This window comes from Oncorhynchus mykiss, chromosome 15 (assembly GCF_013265735.2).
Source record: "Oncorhynchus mykiss isolate Arlee chromosome 15, USDA_OmykA_1.1, whole genome shotgun sequence".
NCBI classification, from domain to species: domain Eukaryota; kingdom Metazoa; phylum Chordata; class Actinopteri; order Salmoniformes; family Salmonidae; genus Oncorhynchus; species Oncorhynchus mykiss.
The window spans coordinates 67,026,619-67,050,665 of NC_048579.1; the positions used below are offsets into that span (position 1 = coordinate 67,026,619).

At 46.8% G+C, this 24,047-nt stretch overlaps 1 protein-coding gene across 1 annotated transcript in view; it reads left to right on the top strand.

Moving 5' to 3' along the window:
* The window catches only part of LOC110499851 (protein O-mannosyl-transferase TMTC2-like), an 83,984-nt gene that overhangs the window by 45,154 nt on the left and 14,783 nt on the right, over positions 1 to 24,047 (top strand). The window contains exons 3-8 of the mRNA XM_036945028.1: positions 15,237 to 16,131; positions 16,431 to 16,545; positions 17,387 to 17,472; positions 18,730 to 18,914; positions 19,536 to 19,614; positions 23,068 to 23,189. Of these exons, the coding sequence (XP_036800923.1) occupies positions 15,237 to 16,131; positions 16,431 to 16,545; positions 17,387 to 17,472; positions 18,730 to 18,914; positions 19,536 to 19,614; positions 23,068 to 23,189 (1,482 nt within the window). The remainder of the gene's footprint in view (positions 1 to 15,236; positions 16,132 to 16,430; positions 16,546 to 17,386; positions 17,473 to 18,729; positions 18,915 to 19,535; positions 19,615 to 23,067; positions 23,190 to 24,047) is intronic.

Sequence of the window (24,047 nt, forward strand, 5' to 3'; positions counted from 1 at the left end):
TTATTTAGTATGGTCAGGGCGTGAGTTGGGTGGGCAGTCTATGTTTGTTTTTCTATGTTTTGGGGCAGTTCTATGTTTTCGGCCTAGTATGGTTCTCAATCAGAGGCAGGTGTCATTAGTTGTCTCTGATTGAGAATCATACTTAGGTAGCCTGGGTTTCACTGTTTGTTTGTGGGTGATTGTTCCTGTCTTTGTGTAGTGTTCACCAGATAGGCTGTATTAGGTTTTGAGTTCTCACGTTTCTTGTTTTTTCGTTAGTTTGTTCATGTATAGTGTCGTAAATAAAATACAATGAACAACCACCACGCTGCGCTTTGGTCCGCCTCTACTTCACAAGAGGAGAACCGTTACAGAATCACCCACCACAACAGGACCAAGCGGTGTGGTAATGGGCAACGGAGAAAGCAGCAGCAGGAGCAGCGCGAGGAGGTATGGACATGGGAGGACGTTATGGACAGCAATGGCATGGGTTATACTACTTGGGAGGAGATCGACAGGTGGGCGGCCGACCCAGGGAGAGTGCCGGAGCCCGCCTGGGATTCGATGGAGCAGTGCGCGGAGGGCTATCAGAGAATGGAGTTGGCGAAGCAGGCACGGCGGCGCGGAAGGAAGCCAGAGAGGCAGCCCCAAAAATTTCTTGGGGGGGGGCTAACAGGGAGTATGGCTACGCCAGGTAGGAGACCTGGGCAGACTCCCTGTGCTTACCGGGGGGCTAGAGAGACCGGGCAGGCACCGTGTTATGCAGTGGTGCGCACGGTGTCTCCAGTGCGGGTGCATAGCCCGGTGCGGTATATTCCAGCTCCGCGTGTCGGCCGGGCTAGATTGAGCGTCGAGCCTAATGCCATGAAGCCGGCTCTACGCAGCTGGTCCCCAGTGCGTTTCCTTGGGCCGGCTTACATGGCACCAGCCTTGCGCTCGGTGTCTCCGGTTCGCCTGCATAGCCCAGTGCGGGCTATTCCACCACGCCGCACTGGCAGGGCGACCGTGAGCATTCAACCAGGTAAGGTTGGGCAGGCTCGGTGCTCAAGAGCTCCAGTGCGCCTGCACGGTCCGGTCTTTCCAGTACCACCTCCACACCCCAGCCCTCCGGTAGCAGCTCCCCGCACAAGGCTTCCTGTGCGTGTCCTCGGCCCAGTACCACCAGTGCCAGCACCACGCATCAGGCCTACAGTGCGCCTCGCCTGTCCAGCACTACCAGAGCCTTCCTCCTCTCCAGCGCTGCCGGAGTCTCCCGCCTGTTCGGCGCTAGGAGAGCTACTCAGCCCAGCGCCGCCAGCGCCGCCCGTCTGCCCAGCGCCATCTGAGCCGCCCGTCTGCCCAGCGCCATCTGAGCCGCCCGTCTGCCCAGCGCCGCCAGCGCCGCCCGTCTGCCCAGCGCCGCCAGCGCCGCCCGTCTGCCCAGCGCCGCCAGCGCCGCCCGTCTGCCCAGCGCCGCCAGTGCCGCCCGTCTGCCCAGCGCCGCCAGTGCCGCCCGTCTGCCCAGCGCCGCCAGTGCCGCCCGTCTGCCCAGCGCCGCCAGTGCCGCCCGTCTGCCCAGCGCCGCCAGTGCCGCCCGTCTGCCCAGCGCCGCCAGTGCCGCCCGTCTGCCCAGCGCCGCCAGTGCCGCCCGTCTGCCCAGCGCCGCCAGTGCCGCCCGTCTGCCCAGCGCCGCCAGTGCCGCCCGTCTGCCAGGAGCCGCCAGTGCCGCCCGTCTGCCAGGGGCCGCCAGTGCCGCCCGTCAGCCAGGGGCCGCCAGTGCCGCCCGTCAGCCAGGGGCCGCCAGTGCCGCCAGTCAGCCAGGGGCCGCCAGTGCCGCCAGTCAGCCAGGGGCCGCCAGTGCCGCCAGTCAACCAGGGGCCGCCAGTCAGCCAGGGGCCGCCAGTGCCGCCAGTCAACCAGGGGCCGCCAGTGCCGCCAGTCAGCCAGGGGCCGCCAGTGCCGCCAGTCAGCCAGGGGCCGCTAGAGCCCCTCCGCCCGGAGCAGCTGCCCCTCCGTCCCGAGCAGCTGCCCCTCTGTCCCGAGCAGCTGTCCCTCTGTCCCGAGCAGCTGTCCCTCTGTCCCGAGCAGCTGTCCCTCTGTCCCGAGCAGCTGTCCCTCTGTCCCGAGCAGCTGCTTCACCTCTGTCCCGAGCTGCCCCTCTGTCCCAAGCAGCCCCTCTGTCCCGAGCTGCTGCCGCCCTTCTGTCCCGAGCAGCTGCCGCCCCTCGGTCCCGAGCAGCTGCCGCCCCTCTGTCCCGAGCTGCTGCCGCCCCTCTGTCCCGAGCTGCTGCCGCCCCTCTGTCCCGAGCAGCTGCCGCCCCTCTGTCCCGAGCAGCTGCTTCACCTCTGTCCCGAGCTGCCCCTCTGTCCCAAGCAGCCCCTCTGTCCAGTGGGGTCATTGAGAGGGGTGGGCATGGTGAGTAAGCCACGGAGGCGGACAATAAGGCGGACTAAGACAATGGCGAAGTGGGGTCCGCGTCCCGCGCCAGAGCCGCCACCGCGGACAGACGCCCACCCAGACCCTCCCCTATAGGTCAAGGTTTTGCGGCCGGAGTCCGCACCTTTGGGGGGGGGTACTGTCACATTCTGACCTCTATTTCCTTTGTTTTGCTTTTATTTAGTATGGTCAGGGCGTGAGTTGGGTGGGCAGTCTATGTTTGTTTTTCTATGTTTTGGGGCAGTTCTATGTTTTCGGCCTAGTATGGTTCTCAATCAGAGGCAGGTGTCATTAGTTGTCTCTGATTGAGAATCATACTTAGGTAGCCTGGGTTTCACTGTTTGTTTGTGGGTGATTGTTCCTGTCTTTGTGTAGTGTTCACCAGATAGGCTGTATTAGGTTTTGAGTTCTCACGTTTCTTGTTTTTTCGTTAGTTTGTTCATGTATAGTGTCGTAAATAAAATACAATGAACAACCACCACGCTGCGCTTTGGTCCGCCTCTACTTCACAAGAGGAGAACCGTTACAATGGTGGTGGCAGCATCATGGTTTGGGCCTGCTTTTCTTCAGCAGGGACAGGGAAGATGGTTAAAATTGATGGGAAGATGGATGGAGCCAAATACAGGACCATTCTGGAAGAAAACCTGATGGAGTCTGCAAAAGACCTGAGACTGGGACGGAGATTTGTCTTCCAACAAGACAATGATCCAAAACATAAAGCAAAATCTACAATGGAATGGTTCAAAAATAAACATATCCAGGTGTTAGAATGGCCAAGTCAAAGTCCAGACCTGAATCCAATCGAGAATCTGTGGAAAGAACTGAAAACTGCTGTTCACAAATGCTCTCCATCCAACCTCACTGAGCTCGAGCTGTTTTGCAAGGAGGAATGGGAAAAAATGTCAGTCTCTCGATGTGCAAAACTGATAGAGACATACCCCAAGCGACTTACAGCTGTAATCGCAGCAAAAGGTGGCGCTACAAAGTATTAACTTAAGGGGGCTGAATAATTTTGCACGCCCAATTTTTCAGTTTTTGATTTGTTAAAAAAGTTTGAAATATCCAATAAATGTCGTTCCACTTCATGATTGTGTCCCACTTGTTGTTGATTCTTCACAAAAAAATACAGTTTTATATCTTTATGTTTTGAAGCCTGAAATGTGGCAAAAGGTCGCAAAGTTCAAGGGGGCCGAATACTTTCGCAAGGCACTGTATATCCTAGAATCCTGTAACTATGGCCCCTATAATACTACAACTAGGGTCTCTATAGTACTGTAACTAGGGTCTCTATAGTACTGTAACTATGGTCTCTATAATACTACAACTAGGGTCCCTATAGTACTGTAACTAGGGTCTCTATAGTACTGTAACTAGGGTCTCTATAATACTGTAACTAGGGTCCCTATAATACTACAACTAGGGTCTCTATAGTACTGTAACTAGGGTCTCTATAATACTGTAACTAGGGTCCCTATAATACTACAACTAGGGTCTCTATAGTACTGTAACTAGGGTCTCTATAGTACTGTAACTAGGGTCTCTATAGTACTGTAACTAGGGTCTCTATAGTACTGTAACTAGGGTTCCTATAATACTGTAACTAGGGTCCCTATAATACTACAACTAGGGTCTCTATAGTACTGTAACTAGGGTCTCTATAATAATGTAACTAGGGTCCCTACAATACTGTAACTAGGGTCTCTATAGTACTGTAACTAGGGCATCTATAATACTGTAACTAGGTTCCCTATAATACTGTAACTAGGGTCTCTATACTACTGTAACTAGGGTCTCTATACTACTGTAACTAGGGTCTCTATAATACTGTAACTAGGTTCCCTATAATACTGTAACTAGGGTCTCTATAATACTGTAACTAAAGGTCCCTATAATACTTTAACTAGGGTCTCTATAGTACTGTAACAAGGGTCTCTATAATACTGTAACTAGGGTCCCTATAATACTACAACTAGGGTCTCTATAGTACTGTAACTAGGGTCTCTATAGTACTGTAACTAGGGTCTCTATAGTACTGTAACTAGGGTCCCTACAATACTGTAACTAGGGTCTCTATACTACTGTAACTAGGGTCTCTATAATACTGTAACTAGGGTCTCTATAGTACTGTAACTCGGGTCTCTATAATACTGTAACTAGGGTCTCTATACTACTGTAACTAGGGTCTCTATAATGCTGTAACTAGGGTCTCTATAATACTGTAACTAGGGTCTCTATAGTACTGTAACTAGGGTATCTTTAATACTGTAACTAGGGTCTCTATAATACTGTAACTAGGGTCTCTATAATACTGTAACTAGGGTCTCTATACTACTGTAACTAGGGTCTCTATACTACTGTAACTAGGGTCTCTATACTACTGTAACTAGGGTCTCTATAGTACTGTAACTAGGTTCTCTATAATACTGTAACTAGGGTCTCTATAGTACTGTAATTAGGGTCCAGAGTTTTTATCATTTCCTCGTTAGGTCATGTGGTCAGGAGAAACTCTGGGCCCTACTTAAGAGGATGCACGGGGCGAAGGACCCTGCATATGGTTGGATGTTCCCTTTCTTGGCATGTAATTAAAGTGTGACAGAAACAGTAGATTCCCTCGTTTGTCTCAATGAGGCCCGGGGCTGCAGATTAGCACGACGGCGGTTGACGACCGCTTGATGAATGCCGTGGCAATTATCCTCCACAGAGGCGTTCAGCTGTGAAATGATGCCTGCGGTGGTAATTCCCTCTCACTCACTCGCTTTCTCTCTTTCTCGCTCTTTTTTGATCTGTGTATGTGTTTGTTTGTGCCAGAGCTGAGGAGTCTCACACGTTCTGTATTTACTGGCATGTCTACAGAAGTGGGGAAGGCTACTTGTTTTTACAACTACAACAATGTGCATGAAAGAGCAGTGTGTCATCAGTTAATGTAATGTAACAATCTATCTGCTGGCTAGTAGGTCTAACAAAGTGTCATATCTGAAGTAAAGTGATGGATAATGTTTGGCTTCCCTTTAGTTGCCTGACAACACTGGTTCAGTCTCTCTATTGCTCTATAGACAGCAATCCCAGAGAGAAGCAGGGTGGTCCAGAGGTCCCTCCATCCCAGTGGGGGACGTGAACCTATGACCTGTCCCATTATGTGTCCCCGTGCTAGTGCCACTTCAGCCTTTATAGTGAGTGGTATTCAGTAATAAGGTCCCTTCATCAAAGTCAGCCACTGAAGGCCGGACCCTAGTCCTGTCTGATTAACTGGGGGAATGTACCTAGTCAGGACCAAAGGCCCAACGTGTTAAGAGAAGTGTAAATGGCCTGGATGTCCCTGGTTGATGACATCAGAGTTCCATCAAAAGCATTGGCCCATGGACTGCATCAACACAGAGGCGATACTCCGGGTGAAGTTTCCCCTCGGTACAGATCTAGGATCAGCTTTCTCCCCCAATCCTTACCTTAAAGTGATGCTACAAAAGTTTTGTATCATTTCTGCCAGAAGCTTTGAAAGTAAGTCCCCTAAAAATGGTACACAATTGTGTAGAACGTCATCCATCCCATATGATATGTTACGAATTACAATTCGATGTTATGAATTTGTAAGTGCTTAAGATCCCGTTCAAATCAAATCAAACTTTATTTGTCACATGCGCCGAATACAACAAGTGTAGACCTTACCGTGAAATGCTTACTTACAAGCCCTTAACCAACAGTGGAGTTCAAGAAGAGTTAAGAAAATATTTACCAAATAAACTAAGGTAAAAAATAATAAAAAGTAACACAATAACATAACAATAACGAGACTATATACAGGGGGTACCGGTACCGAGTCAGTGTGCAGGGGTACAGGTTAGAGGTCATTTGTACATGTAGGTAGGGGTGAAGTGACTATGCATAGATAATAAACATCAAGCAGCAGCAGTGTACAAAATAAGTGGGGTGGGGGGTCAATGTAAATAGTCCGGTGGCCATTTGATTCATTGTTCAGCAGTCTTATGGCTTGGGGGTAGATGCTGTTAAGGAGCCTTTTGGTCCTAGACTTGGTGCTCCGGTACCGCTTGCCGTGTGGTAGCAGAGAAAACAGTCTATGTCTTGGGTGACTGTAGTCTCTGACAATTTTATGGGCTTTCCTCTGATACAGCCTATTATATAGGTCCTGGATGGCAGGAAGCTTGGCCCCAGTGATGCACTGGGCAGTACGCACTACCCTCTGTAGCGTCTTACGGTCAGATGCCGAGCAGTTGCCATACCAGGCGGTGATGCAACCGGTAGAACATTTTGAGGATCTGGGGACCCATGCCAAATCTTTTCAGTCTCCTGAGGGGGAAAAGGTTTTGTCATGCCCTCTTTACGACTGTCTTTACGCAGTCGTGGGTGAACAGGTAGTACAGGAGGGGCCCCAGTGTTGAGGATGAGGGTGGCAGATGGGTTGTTGCCTACCCTTACCACCTGGGGGCGGCCCGTCAGGAAGTCCAGGATCCAGTTGCAGAGGGAGGTGTTTAGTCCCAGGGTCCATAGCTTAGTGATGAGCTTTGTAGGTACTATGGTGTTGAACGCTGAGCTGTAGTCAATGAACAGCATTCTCACATAGGTATTCCTTTTGTCCAGGTGGGAAAGGGCAGTGTGGAGTGTGATTGAGATTGAGATTGAGTCCAGACTTGTGGAGGTCTTGGCTAATTTCTTTTGATTTTCCCATCATGTCAAGCAAAGAGGTGGTGCCTCAGAAAAATAATTGTAAAGGAGTAATTTCCAAATGCCTGAAGGTTCACATTCATCTGTATAAACAATAGTATGCAAGTATAAACACCATGGGACCACGCAGCTGTCATACCGCTCAGGAAGGAGATGCGTTCTGTCTCCTATAGTTGAACGTATTTTGGTGCGAAAAGTGCAAATCAATCCCAGAACAACCGCAAAGGACCTTGTGAAGATGCTGGAGGAAACTGGTACAAAAGTATCTATATCCACAGTAAAACGAGTCCTAAAAAAGCCAGGCTACGGTCTGCAACTGCACATGGGGACAACGATCTGACTTTTTGTAGAAATGTCCTCTGGTCTGATGAAACAAAAATAGAACTGTTTGGCCATAATGACCATCGCTATGTTTGGAGGAAAAGTGGGAGGCTTGCAAGCCGAAGAACACCATCCCAACCGTGAAGCACAGGGGTGGCAGCATCATGTTTTGGGGGTGCTTTGCTGCAGGAGGGACTGGTGCACTTCACAAAATAGATGGCATCATGAGGTGGAAAACTAGGTGGATATATTGAAGCAACATTTAAAGACATCAGTCAGGAAGTTGAAGCTTGGTCGCAAATGGGTTTTCCAAATGGACAATGACCCCAAGCATACTTCCAAAGTTGTGGCAAAATGGCTTAAGGACAACAGAGTCAAGGTATTGGAGTGGCCATCACAAAGCCCTGACCTCAACTCTATAAAACATTTGTGGGCAGAACTGAAAAAGCATGTGCTAGTAAGGAGGTCTACAAACCTGACTCAGTTCCACCATCTGTCAGGGGGAAAATTCACCCAACTTACTGTGGGAAGCTTGTGGAAGGCTATCTGAAACGTTTGACGCAAGTTAAACAATTTAAAGGCAATGCTACCAAACACCAATTGAGTGTATGTAACGTCTGACCCACTGGGAATGTGATGAAAGAAATAAAGGCTGAAATAAATCATTCTCTCTACTATTATTCTGACATTTCACATTCTTAAAATAAAGTGGTGATCCTAACTGACCTAAGACAAGGTCTTTTTACAAGGATTTAGGAATTGTGAAAAACTGAGTTTAAATGTAGTTGGCTAAGGTGTATGTAAACTTCCGACTTCAACTGTATGTACGGTCACTGTGGGGACAACGTCGTCGATGCACTTATTGATGAAGACGATGACTGAGGTGGTATACTCCTCAATGCCATTGGATGAATCTGTGAACATATTCCAGTCAGTGCTAGCAAAACAATCCTGTAGCGTCATCTGACCACTTTCATATTGAGCGAGTCACTGGTACTTCCTGCTTTAGTTTTTGCTTGTAAGCTTGGAGTAAAGGTGGTCTAGAGTTTTTTTTCCTCCTCTGGTTGCACATGCTGGTAAAAATTTGATTTAAGTTTCTGAAAACTGATTTAAGTTTCCCTGCATTAAAGTCCCCGGCCACTAGGAGCGCCGCTTCTGGGTGAGCATTTTCTAGTTTGCTTATAGAGTTGGCCTTATAGAGTTGGTTGAGTGCGGTCTTAGTGCCAGCATCGGTCTGTGGTGGTAAATAGATGGCTACGAATAATATAGATGAGACTCTACCTCAGGCAAGTAATACCTCGAGACTTCTTTAATATTAGACATTGCGCACCAGCTGTTATTGACAAAAAGACACACACTCCCACCACTCGTCTTACCAGACGTATATTCTCTGTTCTGCTGGTGCATTTAAAATCCCTCCAGCTCTATTTTATCCGCGTCATCGCTCAGCCACGTCTCAGTGAAACAGTTTTGTCCTGTTTTTTTGTTGTTTTAAAAAAAAAAGATTTACCCCCTTTTCTCCCCAATTTCGTGGTATCCAATTGTTGTAGTAGCTACTATCTTGTCTCATCGCTACAACTCCCGTACGGGCTCGGGAGAGACGAAGGTTGAAAGTCATGCGTCCTCCGATACACAACCCAACCAGCTGCACTGCTTCTTAACACAGCGCGCATCCAACCCGGAAGCCAGCCGCACCAATGTGTCGGAGGCTACACCGTGCACCTGTCAACCTTGGTTAGCGCGCACTGCGCCCGGCCCGCCACAGGAGTCGCTGGTGCGCGATGAGACAAGGACATCCCTACCGACCAAGCCCTCCCTAACCCGGACGACGCTAGGCCAATTGTGCGTCGCCCCACGGACCTCCCGGTCACGACAGAGCCTGGGCACGAACCCAGGGACTCTGATGGCACAGCTGTGCCAACCACTGTGCCACCCGGGAGGCCCTTAATGTCCTGTTGGTAGGATAATCTTAATCATAAATCATCAATTTATTTTCCAATGATTGCATGTTAGCAAGTAGAATTGATGGCAGTGGGAGTTTACTTGCTCGCCAACAGATTCTCAAAAAGCCCGATCTGCGTCCTTTTTTCCTCCGTATTTTCTTTACGCAAATGACGGGGATCTGGGCCTGTTCCCGGGAGAGTAATCCCAGTTCTGATGTCCAGAAGTTATTTTCGGGAATAAGAGACGGAAGCAGCAACATTATGTACAAAATAAGTTTAAAAAAATAAGTTACAAACAACGCAATTTAAAAAAAAAGAAGCAAAACTAGTTGCAGGCATCTAAAACGTCAGCCATCCTCTTCAGCGCCATCCTCTTCAGCGCCATCTTAACAGTCTCTGAGTAGTGGAGAAACGAGGGACAACTTCATCCTACACCCAGATATAGTGGCAGCGCTGCGATGTCAAGCATTGTAAGCATCTGGCTAGGGATAGGAGTGCAACAGTGGCCTGGATATCATACCCAATGTTACTGTTTTAACTCTAACTAAAATCGTATGGTCCAAGAAGGCCCAACCAAGGCCCATATACCAGGAGGATTTATGAGGAGGATGAGGAGTGTAAACGGGACATGACTTTATAGAGGAAGTCCATAGGCTCTTTCCCCCTGCTGCTTTCTGTCAGTCCACAGGCAGCTTTATGGGAGTCAACTAATGTCAACCTAATCCCGCTGTGTCTTCAAACACGTCTTGAACAGCGCCAACAGACACTAATAACAGTACGATGGGTATTAGAGGACCACACGCAGCAGAGGACAATGTTTGAACATGGCTACTGATGAATGACAAACACAATGAGGAGATAAGAATGGGCTGGTCACCATGTCGTTTTAAAAGAGAGAGAGGGAAGAGACAGGGAGAGGGGGACAGAGGGAGAGGGAGAGAGAGAGACAGGGAGAGAGAGGGACAGAGGGAGAGAGAGAGAGAGACAGAGAGAGAGAGAGGGGGACAGAGGGAGAGGGAGACAGAGAGAGAGAGACAGGGAGAGAGAGGGAGGGAGAGGGAGGGAGAGAGAGAGAGGGAGAGGGAGGGACAGTGCCCATGCGGATGGAAAGCAGAGAGGTCTTATGTAGTGAAGAGAGCAGTAATAATCCACAGTGTGTGAGATCTGTGGAGAGCGCAGGGTTTAGATGAAAGCCTTTGCCCGAGTGGGACTGCAGCTTTGACATGCTGCAGGGGATTATTCTGGCTCTTTTAACCAGCCACAGATCTTATGAGCTCCAATGAGAGAGCTGCTCTGACGCTGGAAATAAAGTAACTCTAACTCAAACAGATAAATCATCAATGATCCTAGCATTGCCCTGGATGACTTTGACTGTACCTCTAGAATCCAATCACATCAAATCAATCCACATAAAATGAAGTCAAATGTTATTTGTAAAGTTATTTTTGCAAAGTCATTTTTCACAGAATAGCCAGATGAGTTGTGAAATAGAATGATACACAGAGAAAGGTTGAAGTTCGTAATAGAAAAAAGTGCAGAAAAGTAAGCAAGTGAGTTTATCTTCATAGTGCTTTAGAGGAATTTGGTGGAGTTTCAGACTCTCACTCAGAATTTAAGGAAAATTGAGCGACCATTTTGTCTCAATTTACCCTGATTGTGGAATCGCCATCAACGTCGACAGACCGCGGCTTTGGCCTTTTGAGTCCGAGATTGATCTTCAAGTTAATTAAGGCAAGATTGGGGAATTGGGAGAGGAACCTACTGGAAGGTGAAATGGAGCCAGATTGAATTTTTCATACAGCATTTTCCCCAGACAAGAAGAGCAAGACGATCCCATCAATAACCTCATCTCCTCTGTGTAAAAATACATAGCCTCTTCCTTTGTGTGTCTGCTTTCTGGTTCAGAAATCAATATACAATTCTTCCCTCTGATTTTCTTACTCCCTTCAGCCCAAAAATCTTCAAATCTCCCCGGTCATATTTGATATGTTTTCACAGAAAGAGAAGACTGAAAACACAGATTTTCTGTAATTGGTTTATCTCACAGTCACATGTACCTCATCTCAAAGGAAATCTTCTCCTCCTCAGAGAGATGAAATTGTCTCACACTCTCAGTTCTGAAGTGAAGGCCCAGCAAATGAAGCATGTCTATTGTCCAGGACAAGTCAATCCTAATAAACTCCTTAGTCCTAATTTAAGGGTAATTGGAAATGCAGGTTTCAAAAACTCGTACGCACTAGTATGGTCATAACCTTCGCTGAGCAGGACTATTTGAAAATAGTTTCTCTCTGAGCTCTCTGTTGAGAGTTAACTGGGGCTTTGTTTATGTGCTTATGAATATATCTGATTTGATATACTGAGTGTACGTTACTTCCAGCTGAACTGTAGGCTACTGACACTTTTAAAGGGGATTTTCTCTGTTTACAGTTAGGAACACATTGACATTGTTTGAGAAATAATCCATCAGGTTTAAACTGTACAACATCATTCTTTGGCAATGAGACTAACCATTTTCATACTGCCGTGCCAACCTGAGCCATACTGTTCTGGCTCTGATCCTTTCTGTCCACATTGACCTTTGCAGCGTGACAACCGTAACTATGGTAGATGCGTGACCAGGCCAGTGCAGTAGAGCTCAGCTCGGCATGGCTCGGCTCGGCATGACTCGGTGCGGTTTAGGAGTGTGAAAAGAGGATGAGAACTAGAGACCTAGGCTGTGCAGCTGCCTGGCTGCCTATGTCATGCTGGGGATAACACTCATACTCAGTCTACTCATCTCTGTGGTGCTCTGAGATGATTTTATATTTACTTTGTAACCTAATTTAAAGTAGGGAGTAAATTAGGTCTGTAATTGCGAAACAGCCTGAAATGTTCAAAGGCCTGGTGAGATTGTGATGAAAACACTTACACACACAGACACACACACACAGCTCTCATGCCACCCCCACAGGTTCAGCCAGAGTTCACTGGAGGCTGGTGTGTGGATGGAAGCCACACTCTCTGTCTGTACTGTACAGTAGGGAGAAGAGAGAACTCCCTGGTCTCTTTGTGGACAGTAGGAAGCCTATATTATATTTTTAAAAGCATCCATACAGATTCATCCAAATGAATGACATTTCTTCTTTAGACCATCAGACCAATGGATTATGATAAACTGGATTATGAGATCACAATACATCATAAGGGCCATGCATGCTTATGACAAGTCTTATAATGCATTCAGACTGCATCATAATGCGTTATACCTGCAGGCTTGAAGTAAATAGTTTCCCCAACTTTCTCCTGAGAGAGAGCAATATGTTCTGTTCAACTGGTATATGTGTCAATACATTCCTTTCACAGCTGCAGCCTCTCTCTTCCGGACTGCGGTGACCCCTAAGTCTAGACAGATGTGATTTAATTAGCCAGAATTGGGGTGGGGGGGGGGGGGGGGGGGGGGGGGGGTCAAGGATGTGACCGGACAACCTTCTGTAACCATAGCAACGTAACTCTAAACTTTAAAGTGTTGCTGACCTGTCCGTATTCACAAGGTATGAGTCAGAGTGGCTCCGTGTCCATATAATCGTATTCATTATGATATAAAAGACTAAACTGATCAGCACTCCTACTCTGAATATGGGCCCAGGACTGTGACCCTGTAAAACAAAGTGAAATAATATTTGCGCTATTCTCTACTTATCATACAGTTCTCTACTTATCATACAGTTCTCTACTTATCATACAGTTCTCTACTTATCATACAGTTCTCTACTTATCATACAGTTCTCTACTTATCATACAGTTCTCTACTTACCATACAGTTCTCTACTTACCATACAGTTCTCTACTTATCATACAGTTCTCTACTTATCATACAGTTCTCTACTTATCATACAGTTCTCTACTTATCATACAGTTCTCTACTTATCATACAGTTCTCTACTTATCATACAGTTCTCTACTTATCATACAGTTCTCTACTTATCATACAGTTCTCTACTTATCATACAGTTCTCTACTTATCATACAGTTGTCCCCTGGCTGCTTTCTGTTTCAGCCTTTTTTGATTTGAGTAGTGCTCTAATCTATTCATCAAAAAATAAAATTCCCAGATTTTTATGAGCCTAACATGCCAAAAAAGGTCTTAATTCCTATGCCAGATATGTATTCATAAAGCCATTAGGAACTGTAAAAATAGCAAACAATCTCTCTTAAAGTCCATTTTCCTCTGAGAAGTTCATGAGGGGATGGGTTAGTAACATTTGGCAGTAGTAGTGAAGTTTTGAAGTTACTAGTCCTGGTCTAACTACAGTAAGGTCCCTGATGGAGCTGAAAGCTGAACGTGGTGACAGGCCAGTGGAAGGTGTTTAATAAGGAACCTGATGCTGATCATGCTACGGCATTAATCCTCTTATAGCTGTAAACAGAATCTACATACCGACACAGTGAGCTCTGAGCTGATTAAACATCACTCTCCACTCTACTGAAATGGGCCAACAATCTGAATCAGGCCCTCCCCGCTCTACTTCTCCCAGCATGCACTAGGGCAGCATCTGACAAGGCACCCTATTCCCTAGGGTGCCATTTTGGAAGCCACCCAAGGCCTGAGTTGTGCAGTCAAATTGCACTCAAGGGACTTAGCTAGTCTAAACACATAGCCTATTTGGGCATACAAGACACCATGCTACAATACATGGACAGATCTGTTCTAGATCTAATTTAGAGGCATTACTTTACAGGAAGATGGATGAACGGAATAAGAATGAGAGAAACACAGTGCACCCGTGATGTCATCGTATGCAGTTGGTAGTAGGGTCCAGTGTCGTGGTCTATTGGTCACGTATAGTAGGTGTTCTGTTTATTTGACATGTCTTTATAGGGGCAAAGGAAACTGTTAAAAACTCCACTGGCACCAGTGCTCCAAAATGTTAGAGGTCAATTGATCTAAAGGAGTGCGTGGGGAATGGTGAGGTAGTGGTTTTCTCAGCTTGTTCATTTGTATTTAACCTTGATTTAACCAGGAAAAGCCTGGTTCAATTAGAAGGAATGAATTGAAATGTATATTTGAATGTGCATAGGCCTAACTGTAATTAATGTAGGTATGAGTTTAACACACATTGACATTGCATTTCACAGCTACTTTATTGGGTAATAGCATATCAACCTGGAGTTGACCTAGCCTACCAGTATTTCTCATCCCACCCGTCAAATGAGAAGAATCCTTGTCCTTTAGGGCATTATTCTATTAAATCAAACTGAAACATATGAATAGAGGTGACACCGACATGGAGGGTCATTTGATAAAGATTCCCACAATTCTGTTTTCTGATGAATGTGAAGTGTTAATATGCCCCATTTAGTCTCTCAGTGCTATCAATGCTTAATTTCTCAAAAAATGCTTTCTGTGTTTGTGTAGCAACAGAGCCATATTATTTCTGGCCGTCGTAGATACTCTTTTCAGAGGACTTGCCAATAATACCCAGAGCGCTTGGCTGTGTCAATTGCACATGAAAACGGCTTGTGTCCTGGGCAGCTTTTGCAAAAACATTCCTTCCATTTCATTCCTCATTTCTAAACAGTTCTATTCTAGAAATTCCTTGCGATGTGAAATCATAGAGGTCATCGACCTTTCACATGGTCGAGATTTAAATCAAAATTCTACATTTTGCACTGATGTATATGAATACACACCAAATAAACCAACACCAAATTCTTCTGTGTTAAAGAAAATATCTACTACTTTGTCTAATAGACTTTACTTAGTATTAGCCCAATAAACTATTTCTAGTTACCAATACATTCCCAGAATGAGAGCAGGAACGTTTTCAGAATGCTAAAGTTTTCTAAAAGTTTCCTGAACATTTCACACAAGTCCCATGGTAGTTCCCATAGCATTCCTATAATGTTTTCTCTCTCCTACAGAAGAGGAACACCACTGTACTGCTGAGTCTGAGTGTGTTGATCTCCTGGGGCGTGCTTCTCCTGGCTGCTCGTCTCTACTGGATGTGTAACAAGCCCCCCAACTTCTCCAACTCAGACAACCCGGCGGCCGACTCGCCGCACCTTCTCACGCGAACTCTGACCTTCCTCTACCTGCCCGCCGCCAACGCCTGGCTCCTCCTATGCCCTGTCCAGCTCAGCTTCGATTGGTCCATGGACGCTCTACCGCTAATCAAGACCTTTGCTGATTGGAGGAACCTTCACACCGTGGCCTTCTATGCTGGATTTACTCTCCTGGCCTGGTATGGCCTCCGTAGCAGTAGCAGCCCCGACTCCAAGGCCAAGGAGACCAATGGGAAAGCTCACTTGGCGAACGGGAAGGCCCTCACCAATGGGCTCAGCTACCATCCTCCAGACGGCAACCACAACATAAACTCAGAGCAGGGCTCTCCAAAGACCAATGGGAAAACCACCCTCAATGGGAATGGGTTCACCAAAACCTACCAATGTTCCCCTCGGACTACCCACCCCTTCCTCCCCTCCCTTGCCACCCTCCCCGCCACGGAGAACGTGGTGGTCTTCTCCCTGGGCCTACTCTCGCTGCCCTTCCTCCCGGCCACAAACCTCTTCTTCTATGTGGGCTTCGTGGTGGCCGAGCGGCTGTTGTACATACCCAGCATGGGCTTCTGTCTGCTGGTGGCGGTGGGGATCCGGGCCCTGTACGTCAGGCTGAGAACCAGGGGCCCCAGGGTTGTGCTGCTGGGTCTGTGCGCAGGCCTGGTGCTGCTGTACGGCATCAAGACGGTGCTGAGGAACAGGGACTGGAGCAACGAGGAGATGCTCTACAAGTCAGGGATCAGTGTTAACCCCGCTAAAGGTAGTGTGGAGGAGACTGTTGACTAACCAACACATTCTGGAATATGGGCCTTTGGTTTGGTACTTTAGTCCCACTGTGATAAAGTTAGGCCTGAGAATTACATCACTCTCAACATTTTTCAGTTCTATATTATTCTAGGTCCAGGACTATGCTTAATCTATGGCTGACAAATAGGCCCATAAAGAATAAAGTATATGTCATAAATGATTTGTAATCTTTCCTCATAAATGCAAAACTCAAGATCTTTCCATTACACAATACCTGTATGCACTTGACAGACACCTGTCTCTCTTTGTTAGCATGGGGCAACTTGGGAAACGTCCTGAAGAACCAGGGCAAGATGGCCGAGGCGGAGAGGGCGTACCGGAATGCCCTGTATTACCGGGGAAACATGGCTGACATGTTGTATAATCTGTGAGTGTGAGATGTGTCATCTCTGCATCTCTCCACTACCTCAGCAAGGATGAAGGGCCATGAAAGCTACCATCCATCAATACTGCTTAGACAGACAGGGAGAATAACAGGGGATAGAGGGAGAGGGGGAGAGGCTAGGGGCAGAGAGAGAGAGAGAGAGAGAGAGAGGGGGGGGGGGGGCTAGGGGCAGAGAGAGAGAGAGAGAGAGACAGAGAGAGAGAGGGGGGGGCTAGGGGCAGAGAGAGAGAGAGAGAGAGAGAGAGGGGGGGGGGGCTAGGGGCAGAGAGAGAGAGAGACAGAGAGAGAGAGGGAGGGGCTAGGGGCAGAGAGAGAGAGAGAGAGAGACAGAGAGAGAGAGGAAATGGGTTGTTTTATCCCCAGATGGGATCCTGTTCCCCTTGACAGTGATTTCATTCATCATGATTTGCGGGGCTCTGGGAAAACATGAAGGCAGTTCTAATACCCACATTAACCCTCTGAGTGTCAAAGGTGCCAAGCCTCATAACCGGCCCACATTTCCCGCTCACCTGACAGCGTTTTTCTTCCCCTCTCTCTACTCCCTGTCCCCCTGTCAAGAAACAGGAAGAGTCACCTTTGTCAACAAACACATTTCTGTGTTTACATGACATGACACACCTTTAAAGAAGGTGTCGTTCTGAGATTAATGATGGTTAACAAATAAACCAAATAAACAGAGTGTCACTAAACACCGTCTAATGTTAGGCTGCAATTAGATTTAAAACCCAAACAGTCAGAGTTGCCAGATGGTTTCCCTGATTGCCCGGTAGACCTCTCTTTCCTCTGCTTCATTCAACCATAATTCTGCTCTTCTTTCCACCAGGGGTTTGCTGCTTCAAGAGAACCACAGGCCCTCAGAGGCACTGCATTACTATAAGCTGGCCATTGGGAGCAGGCCAACTCTGGCGTGTAAGTATTGCTAAGAGACCATTTCCTAAAATGGCGTATTGCGGGGCTGAAGTGATTGTGATCGGGGCCTGGCCGGTGGAGATGAAAGGAGCTGATCTGGGACCTGCCTAATGGGTTGTCTCTGGCTTTGTTTAATTCAATTACATGAATGGAATGTTACATTCAGGTTTTCATCACGGCCCAGTGTTAATGCTGAATTAGTTGTCATGCATGTGTCTGTCTGGCCCATTTCAGAGGTCTATCGGACCGTTTCAGCCCACAGTCTAATGGAAGTCAATCTCACTCTTGACTGCTCACGTATGTAATGTGTAGACATATTTCACTGTATCAGACTCTAGCAGAGGACGGGAAAAGCAGGGGATTTGGGTTGCATGAGTTACTTGTTAATTCCTCAGTTTTTCCCATCTACCTCTCTTTCAACCTCTCTGGACCCTACCCACACACTCACACACTCACACATACTACACTGACACTCAAATACACACACACACACACACACACACACACACACACACACACACACACACACACACACACACACACACACACACACACACACACAAACTGTCACGGATCCCTCCGGAACTGTCATTATGCACACCTGGTCCCTATTCCCATTGATTAGTAATTGTATATGCGTGCCCTTTGTTCACCATTGTCTGGTCGATTATTGTTCCAAAGTCCGTTGGTCGTGCGAATACCTGTGATGTGTTGTTTTGGCTTTCGTGTATTGCACAGATGATTACGGGTCTCGTCCCACGTGGTATCATTGTGCGATTGTGTATTTATTCGAGGTACTCCTCGCTCTTTTGTTTGGGTTTCTACCCTGTGTTTTGAATATGTGTTTGTTTGATCTTCGTTCCTATGCCTTTACACGGCACGCTATCATTTGGGAAATAAAAACCCATATTACGCATTCCTGTACCTGTCTCCCGACCCTTTATACCAACGTGACAGTAAGTAAGCATTTCACTGTAAAGTCTACACCTGTTGTATTCAACGCATGTGACATATAAAATGTGATTCGTTTTCTTGTCCCTAAACCTTTCCCTGCTTCTATCTATCCCCTCTGTTTCTCCATTTCTACCCCCCTCTCTTCCTGCTCTAATCCTCCACCTCTGCCCCCTCTCTTCCCCCATTTCTAATCCTCTACCTTCTCTCTCCCTCATTCCTCTTCCTCTATCCTCCCTTTCCCCCTCCTCCACCCTGTCTTCTCCCTCTGTTCCTCCTCCTCTGCGCCCTCTCGTCACCCCACAGCGGCCTACTTGAACACGGGCATCATCCTGATGAACCAGGGTGGTATGGAGGAGGCCAAGAGGACCTTTGTAACCTGCGCTGAGATCCCAGATGAGAATCTGAAGGACCCCCATGCCCACAAGAGCTCCGTCACCAGCTGCCTGTACAACTTGGGCAAGCTGCTCCACGAGCAGGGCCTGCAGGAGGTATGATACTACAGTACTCTACACTACAGTGGAGACAGGGCTGAGATGTAGAAATGCAATGGATAGAATCTATAACAGTACACTTCAATACAGTACATTAGAACCAGAGCAATGGCAGAGATGTAGAAATAAAATGAATAGCATGTATAGAGGTGCACTACACTACAGTACAGTGGAGCCATGGCAGAAACATAGAAATATAATGTATGGAGGTGCACTACCGTACAGTACAGTGGAGCCATGGGAGAAACATAGAAATCCAATGTGTAGAATGTATAGAGGTGCACTACACCACAGTACAGTGGAGCCATGGCAGAAACATAGAAATACAATGGATAAGATGTATACAGCAAATGTAGTTTGATAGCATACTGTGATAGTGTACTTAAGCTCTTGAGAAAACTAGCTGTCTGAAAACTTGCTTAAGCTTCCGGCCTTGGCTTTATATGAGCTCAGCCACTGCTCAAATGAACTAAGTCTTCATCTATGACAAAATGACAGAGCCGACTAAAGACTCATCTTCCTGAAGCCCTTTCCATTAGACAGTGAGGAAGAGGCTTTGTGGATGGTGACACACTGATGAAACACACTGTGACTAACTGCCCTCCCCCTCCATGACAGGATGCTCTGTCTGTCTATAAAGAAGCGGTGCAGAAAATGCCGAAGCAGTTTGCACCTCAGAGTCTCTACAACATGATGGGTGAGTAATAGCAGGAAAACATTTATTTTTTCACTAATATTTTGGGGTGATTCTTCCCCCCATCTCTACTCACCAAGTTCAATAAACACAGCACTTTACAAAACAAACAGTTCATTCATTCCCATACATCAGCGTTACTCGACTCTTACCCTACGAGGTCCAGAGCCTGCTGATTTTCTGTCTTTCCTGAAAATGATTTGCACACACCTGGTGTCCCATGTTTAAATCCGTCCCTGATTAGAAGGGAAGAATGAAAAAATGCAGTGAAACTGGCTCTGAGGTCCCGGGTTTAGTTTGAGGGTCATATATCATCATGTACTGTATTGTTATCATCCGAGAATCTGGTGAAAGGGAACGAAGGAGGAAAGGTGAGCATTTTCAACCATGGGCTCAACCATGGGCTCAACCATGGGCTCAACCATGGGCTGAAAATGAAAGTTTCCAGTGAAAGTGTTTCCCAGGATCAAAGCCAGGACCAACCCATGTCCAGGAGACTGTTTCTGTTTCCTACCCCAGCTCACCATATCACTCTACCCTAGATCACTCTCCACTCTATCATCACTCTACCCTAGATCACTCTCCGCTCTACCATCACTCTACCCTGGATCACTCTCCCATCACTCTACCCTGGATCACTCTCCACTCTATCATCACTCTACCCTAGATCACTCTCCACTCTACCATCACTCTACCCTAGATCACTCTCCACTCTACCATCACTCTACCCTAGATCACTCTCCACTCTACCATCACTCTACCCTGGATCACTCTCCCATCACTCTACCCTGGATCACTCTCCACTCTACCATCACTCTACCCTGGATCACTCTCCACTCTACCATCACTCTACCCTAGATCACTCTCCACTCTACCATCACTCTACCCTAGATCACTCTCCACTCTACCATCACTCTACCCTGGATCACTCTACACTCTACCGTCACTCTACCCTAGATCACTCTCCACTCTACCATCACTCTACCCTGGATCACTCTCCACTCTACCATCACTCTACCCTAGATCACTCTCCACTCTACCATCACTCTACCCTAGATCACTCTCCACTCTACCATCACTCTACCCTAGATCACTCTCCACTCTACCCTTGATCGCTCTCCACTCTACCATCATTCTACCCTAGATCGCTCTCCACTCCACCATCACTCTACCCTAGATCGCTCTCCACTCTACCCTACATCACCTCCCACTCTACCATCACTCTACACTTGATCACTCTCCACTCTACCATAACTCTACCCTAGATCACTCTCCCCTCTACCCTAGATTGCTCTCCACTCTACCATCACTCTACCCTAGATCACTCTCCTCTCTAGCCTAGATCACTCTCCACACTACCATCACTTTACCCTAGATCACTCTCCACTCAAACCCTAGATCGCTCTCCACTCTACCCTAGATCCCTGTCTAGCACAGTGTTCTGCAGGGCTGACAGTCAGGAATTGAAATGTAGTGGACAGGTATCTCTGGTATTCTGTTCATGGGGAAGCAAACTAATTTGTCCGCTGAGGTAGATTTAGTTTGACAGTCTATCTGGAGCCATGTCAGGCATTTCACTTGGCCAATTACTGAAGGTGAAAAGCTGGGATGTGGCAACAACTTTGCTGCGTGACGGGGAAGACTTGGCACAGGGAGACGACTTTAATCATCCAAATGTCCTTCTTAATTCCCACCTATCACATATGATAATTCTCCTCATCTTTGATTAGTGTAATTGAGGAATATGTGTTTAGAATGACTCGTTCTGGTGGTAGTAGAACAACCTGCTGATGGTCTTCAGTTTCCCCCCCAAAGAAGAGATTTCCCCATATTATCTCCATGAAACGAAGCTATTTGATGTGCTTTAAGCAGATTGGTTTCATTCCATTCCAACACCACAGCTCCAAAATAGGCAGGCAATCCTAATGTAGATGTGTATCAGGATTCGAAGGGAATTCAAACTAAGCTGGCTATAATAAGTCATGTCCCATGTTGTGTTATTCTATCACTAATTGCATTATTAGAAGCCCTTCCTGATTGCATGGTTGAGATTGCTGTGCCGTGTCGGCAACATTCTTGGGATGACGCGTGGTGGGGGCCTGAGAAGAGGGAGAGTGTTTGTTCAGGTGAGAGGGGGGTTGTCATCAGGGCCCCGGGGATCGGCCCCGCTGCGCTGGGATCAGATCTGGGATTCTCACGGCTTTGAGAACAGAGACATTCTCCGAGAGAAACTGGTCACGTTCCAACTGAAATTGGTGTCAGGGGTTTAATTAATTTAACGGAGGAATATTTATTTTTATTGGTGGAATGACGAGTGTTTTTAGGAATGGAGGGCTGGAAATGGGTCGGTCTCCATCTGCCTTGTTATCAGCCGTGCACCTGTTGGAGATCTATTATAGAACTCTATTCATCAGACACTGGGAAGCACTGGAGCATGTCATCATTCATGTCAGAGGTCACAGGCAGGGAGAGAGCAGTGGAGAGGTGGCGTCCATGCAACCAGCAGTTTTTACATTGTGCTGTGTAAATACTCTCTTGGTTGCATGGAAGGTAGTGGTGACTCTGCTCTTACCCGACTCACTGTCCCTCCACTCTCCCTCCCTCCTCTGAGAAAAGGGGACAGTCTTCCAGCTGATGGGGAAACTTTTGTCTCGCTGCGTTATTTTTTGCCCTATGCACCAATTAATGTTGTTACTCCTATGACCAGAGAAAGTGAAATATACCTCGATATTAAAAAAAAAAACACAAGCAGCTAATAACAACGCAAGGTCATAGAAACAAATTGCTATACTCATTAAATGCAGCTGCAGTGCTGGTTTTAGCGCGAGTGGAAGTAGGGAGAACATATTTTATGGCTTATGAAAGTGTTGAACAAAGTTTTGGCAGTGCTGAGTAACAACAAACATGAACTTACTCATAAAAACAGCCGCTCTTTGCTCTCTATCTAGTCATGGTTTTGAAATGTCACAGTATCAACTCCGAGGTATTTGATTGGGCAACGGTAGGCCTATAGGTGCACTTGATTTGCTCTCTAGGCTTGCCAGGTAGACGGAGTTCTACATTCACACACATGAAATGGTTCAAAATGGGAACACTTTACCTTCCCGGGGCTAGGACTGCTGAATCAAGTGCACCAACAGCGCAAAAACTAAAAATAAGAATACAAGGCCAAAATGTTTGGTGATCGACTAGGAATGCCTTGGATCGCAATGGACCGGTTGGTGACCAATGCACTAGATAGATCGAAAGAAAAGTCCCAGAACCCATCATACCACATCTTTGATACGAGTCTTCCTCTTATTATAAAGTGTCAGAGAAGCCATTGAGGTCATGGGTCTCTCTACGACCCCTTTCCTCTGACCTCTGAATGTTGACCCCCCCCCCCCCCCCCCCCCCCCCCTCATACAGTAGGAGAGGCAGTATCGCCCATGACCTGTGACCTTTGACCCCTAACAGGAGAGGCCTACATGAGGCTGAATAGGCTGGAGGAGGCGGGCCACTGGTACAGGGAGTCGCTCAGGGCCAAACCCGACCACATCCCCGCACACCTGACCTACGGGAAACTCCTGTCCATCATTGTAAGTCCCTCCTCTACCAACCTCTTTAAGGCCAGACAATTCCTCACATTTTTTACAACAGAACACGACAAAAGATAACACAGAAACTAGAGATGCACTGATGTGAATATTCTGGGATATATGATATTTCTTTGCAATATCAACCAATACAGACATTTCTGTTTCATTGGATGTCTTTTTTTACCATTCTAGTACAGATACAAACAAAATGTCTATGTTCATAAGGTTAATAAGAAAATGTGTAAAATAGCTTAAATATGGGAAAGGATATTATATATATATATAATATAGCCTATATGCACTGAGTATACCAAACATTAGGAACATTTTCCTAATATTTATCTGCACCCCCTATTGCCCTCAGAACAGCCTAAATTCATTGGGACATGGACTCTACAAGATGTCGAAAGCATTCCACAGGGATGCATTCCACAAAGAAGGCTTAAAAATCCTTCTTTAACCTGTCTCCTCCTCTTCATCTACACTGATTTGAAGTGGATTTAACAAGTGACATCGATACGGGAGCATAGCTTTCACCTGGATTCACCTGGTCAGTCTATGTCATTGAAAGAGCAGGTGGTCATAATGTAGGTATTGTTAACCACTAGACTACAACACTTTTTAACACTTTTAACAGAAAGAGAAACGTCCTGCAGCTGTACTGGAAATGGCCTCTAACATCATTGCCAATACCATCAATGTAACTACAATCTGCCTCTATTCCAATCCATTCACTTCACTCTTTGTCCTCCAGTGTCCTTCCTGACTGTCCACACAATCTCAAATAGGCTTTGGCTCACACAAAGTGTGATGAAGCAAAGCAAACTGTCATGTTGGTAATAATCACAGGGGTTACGT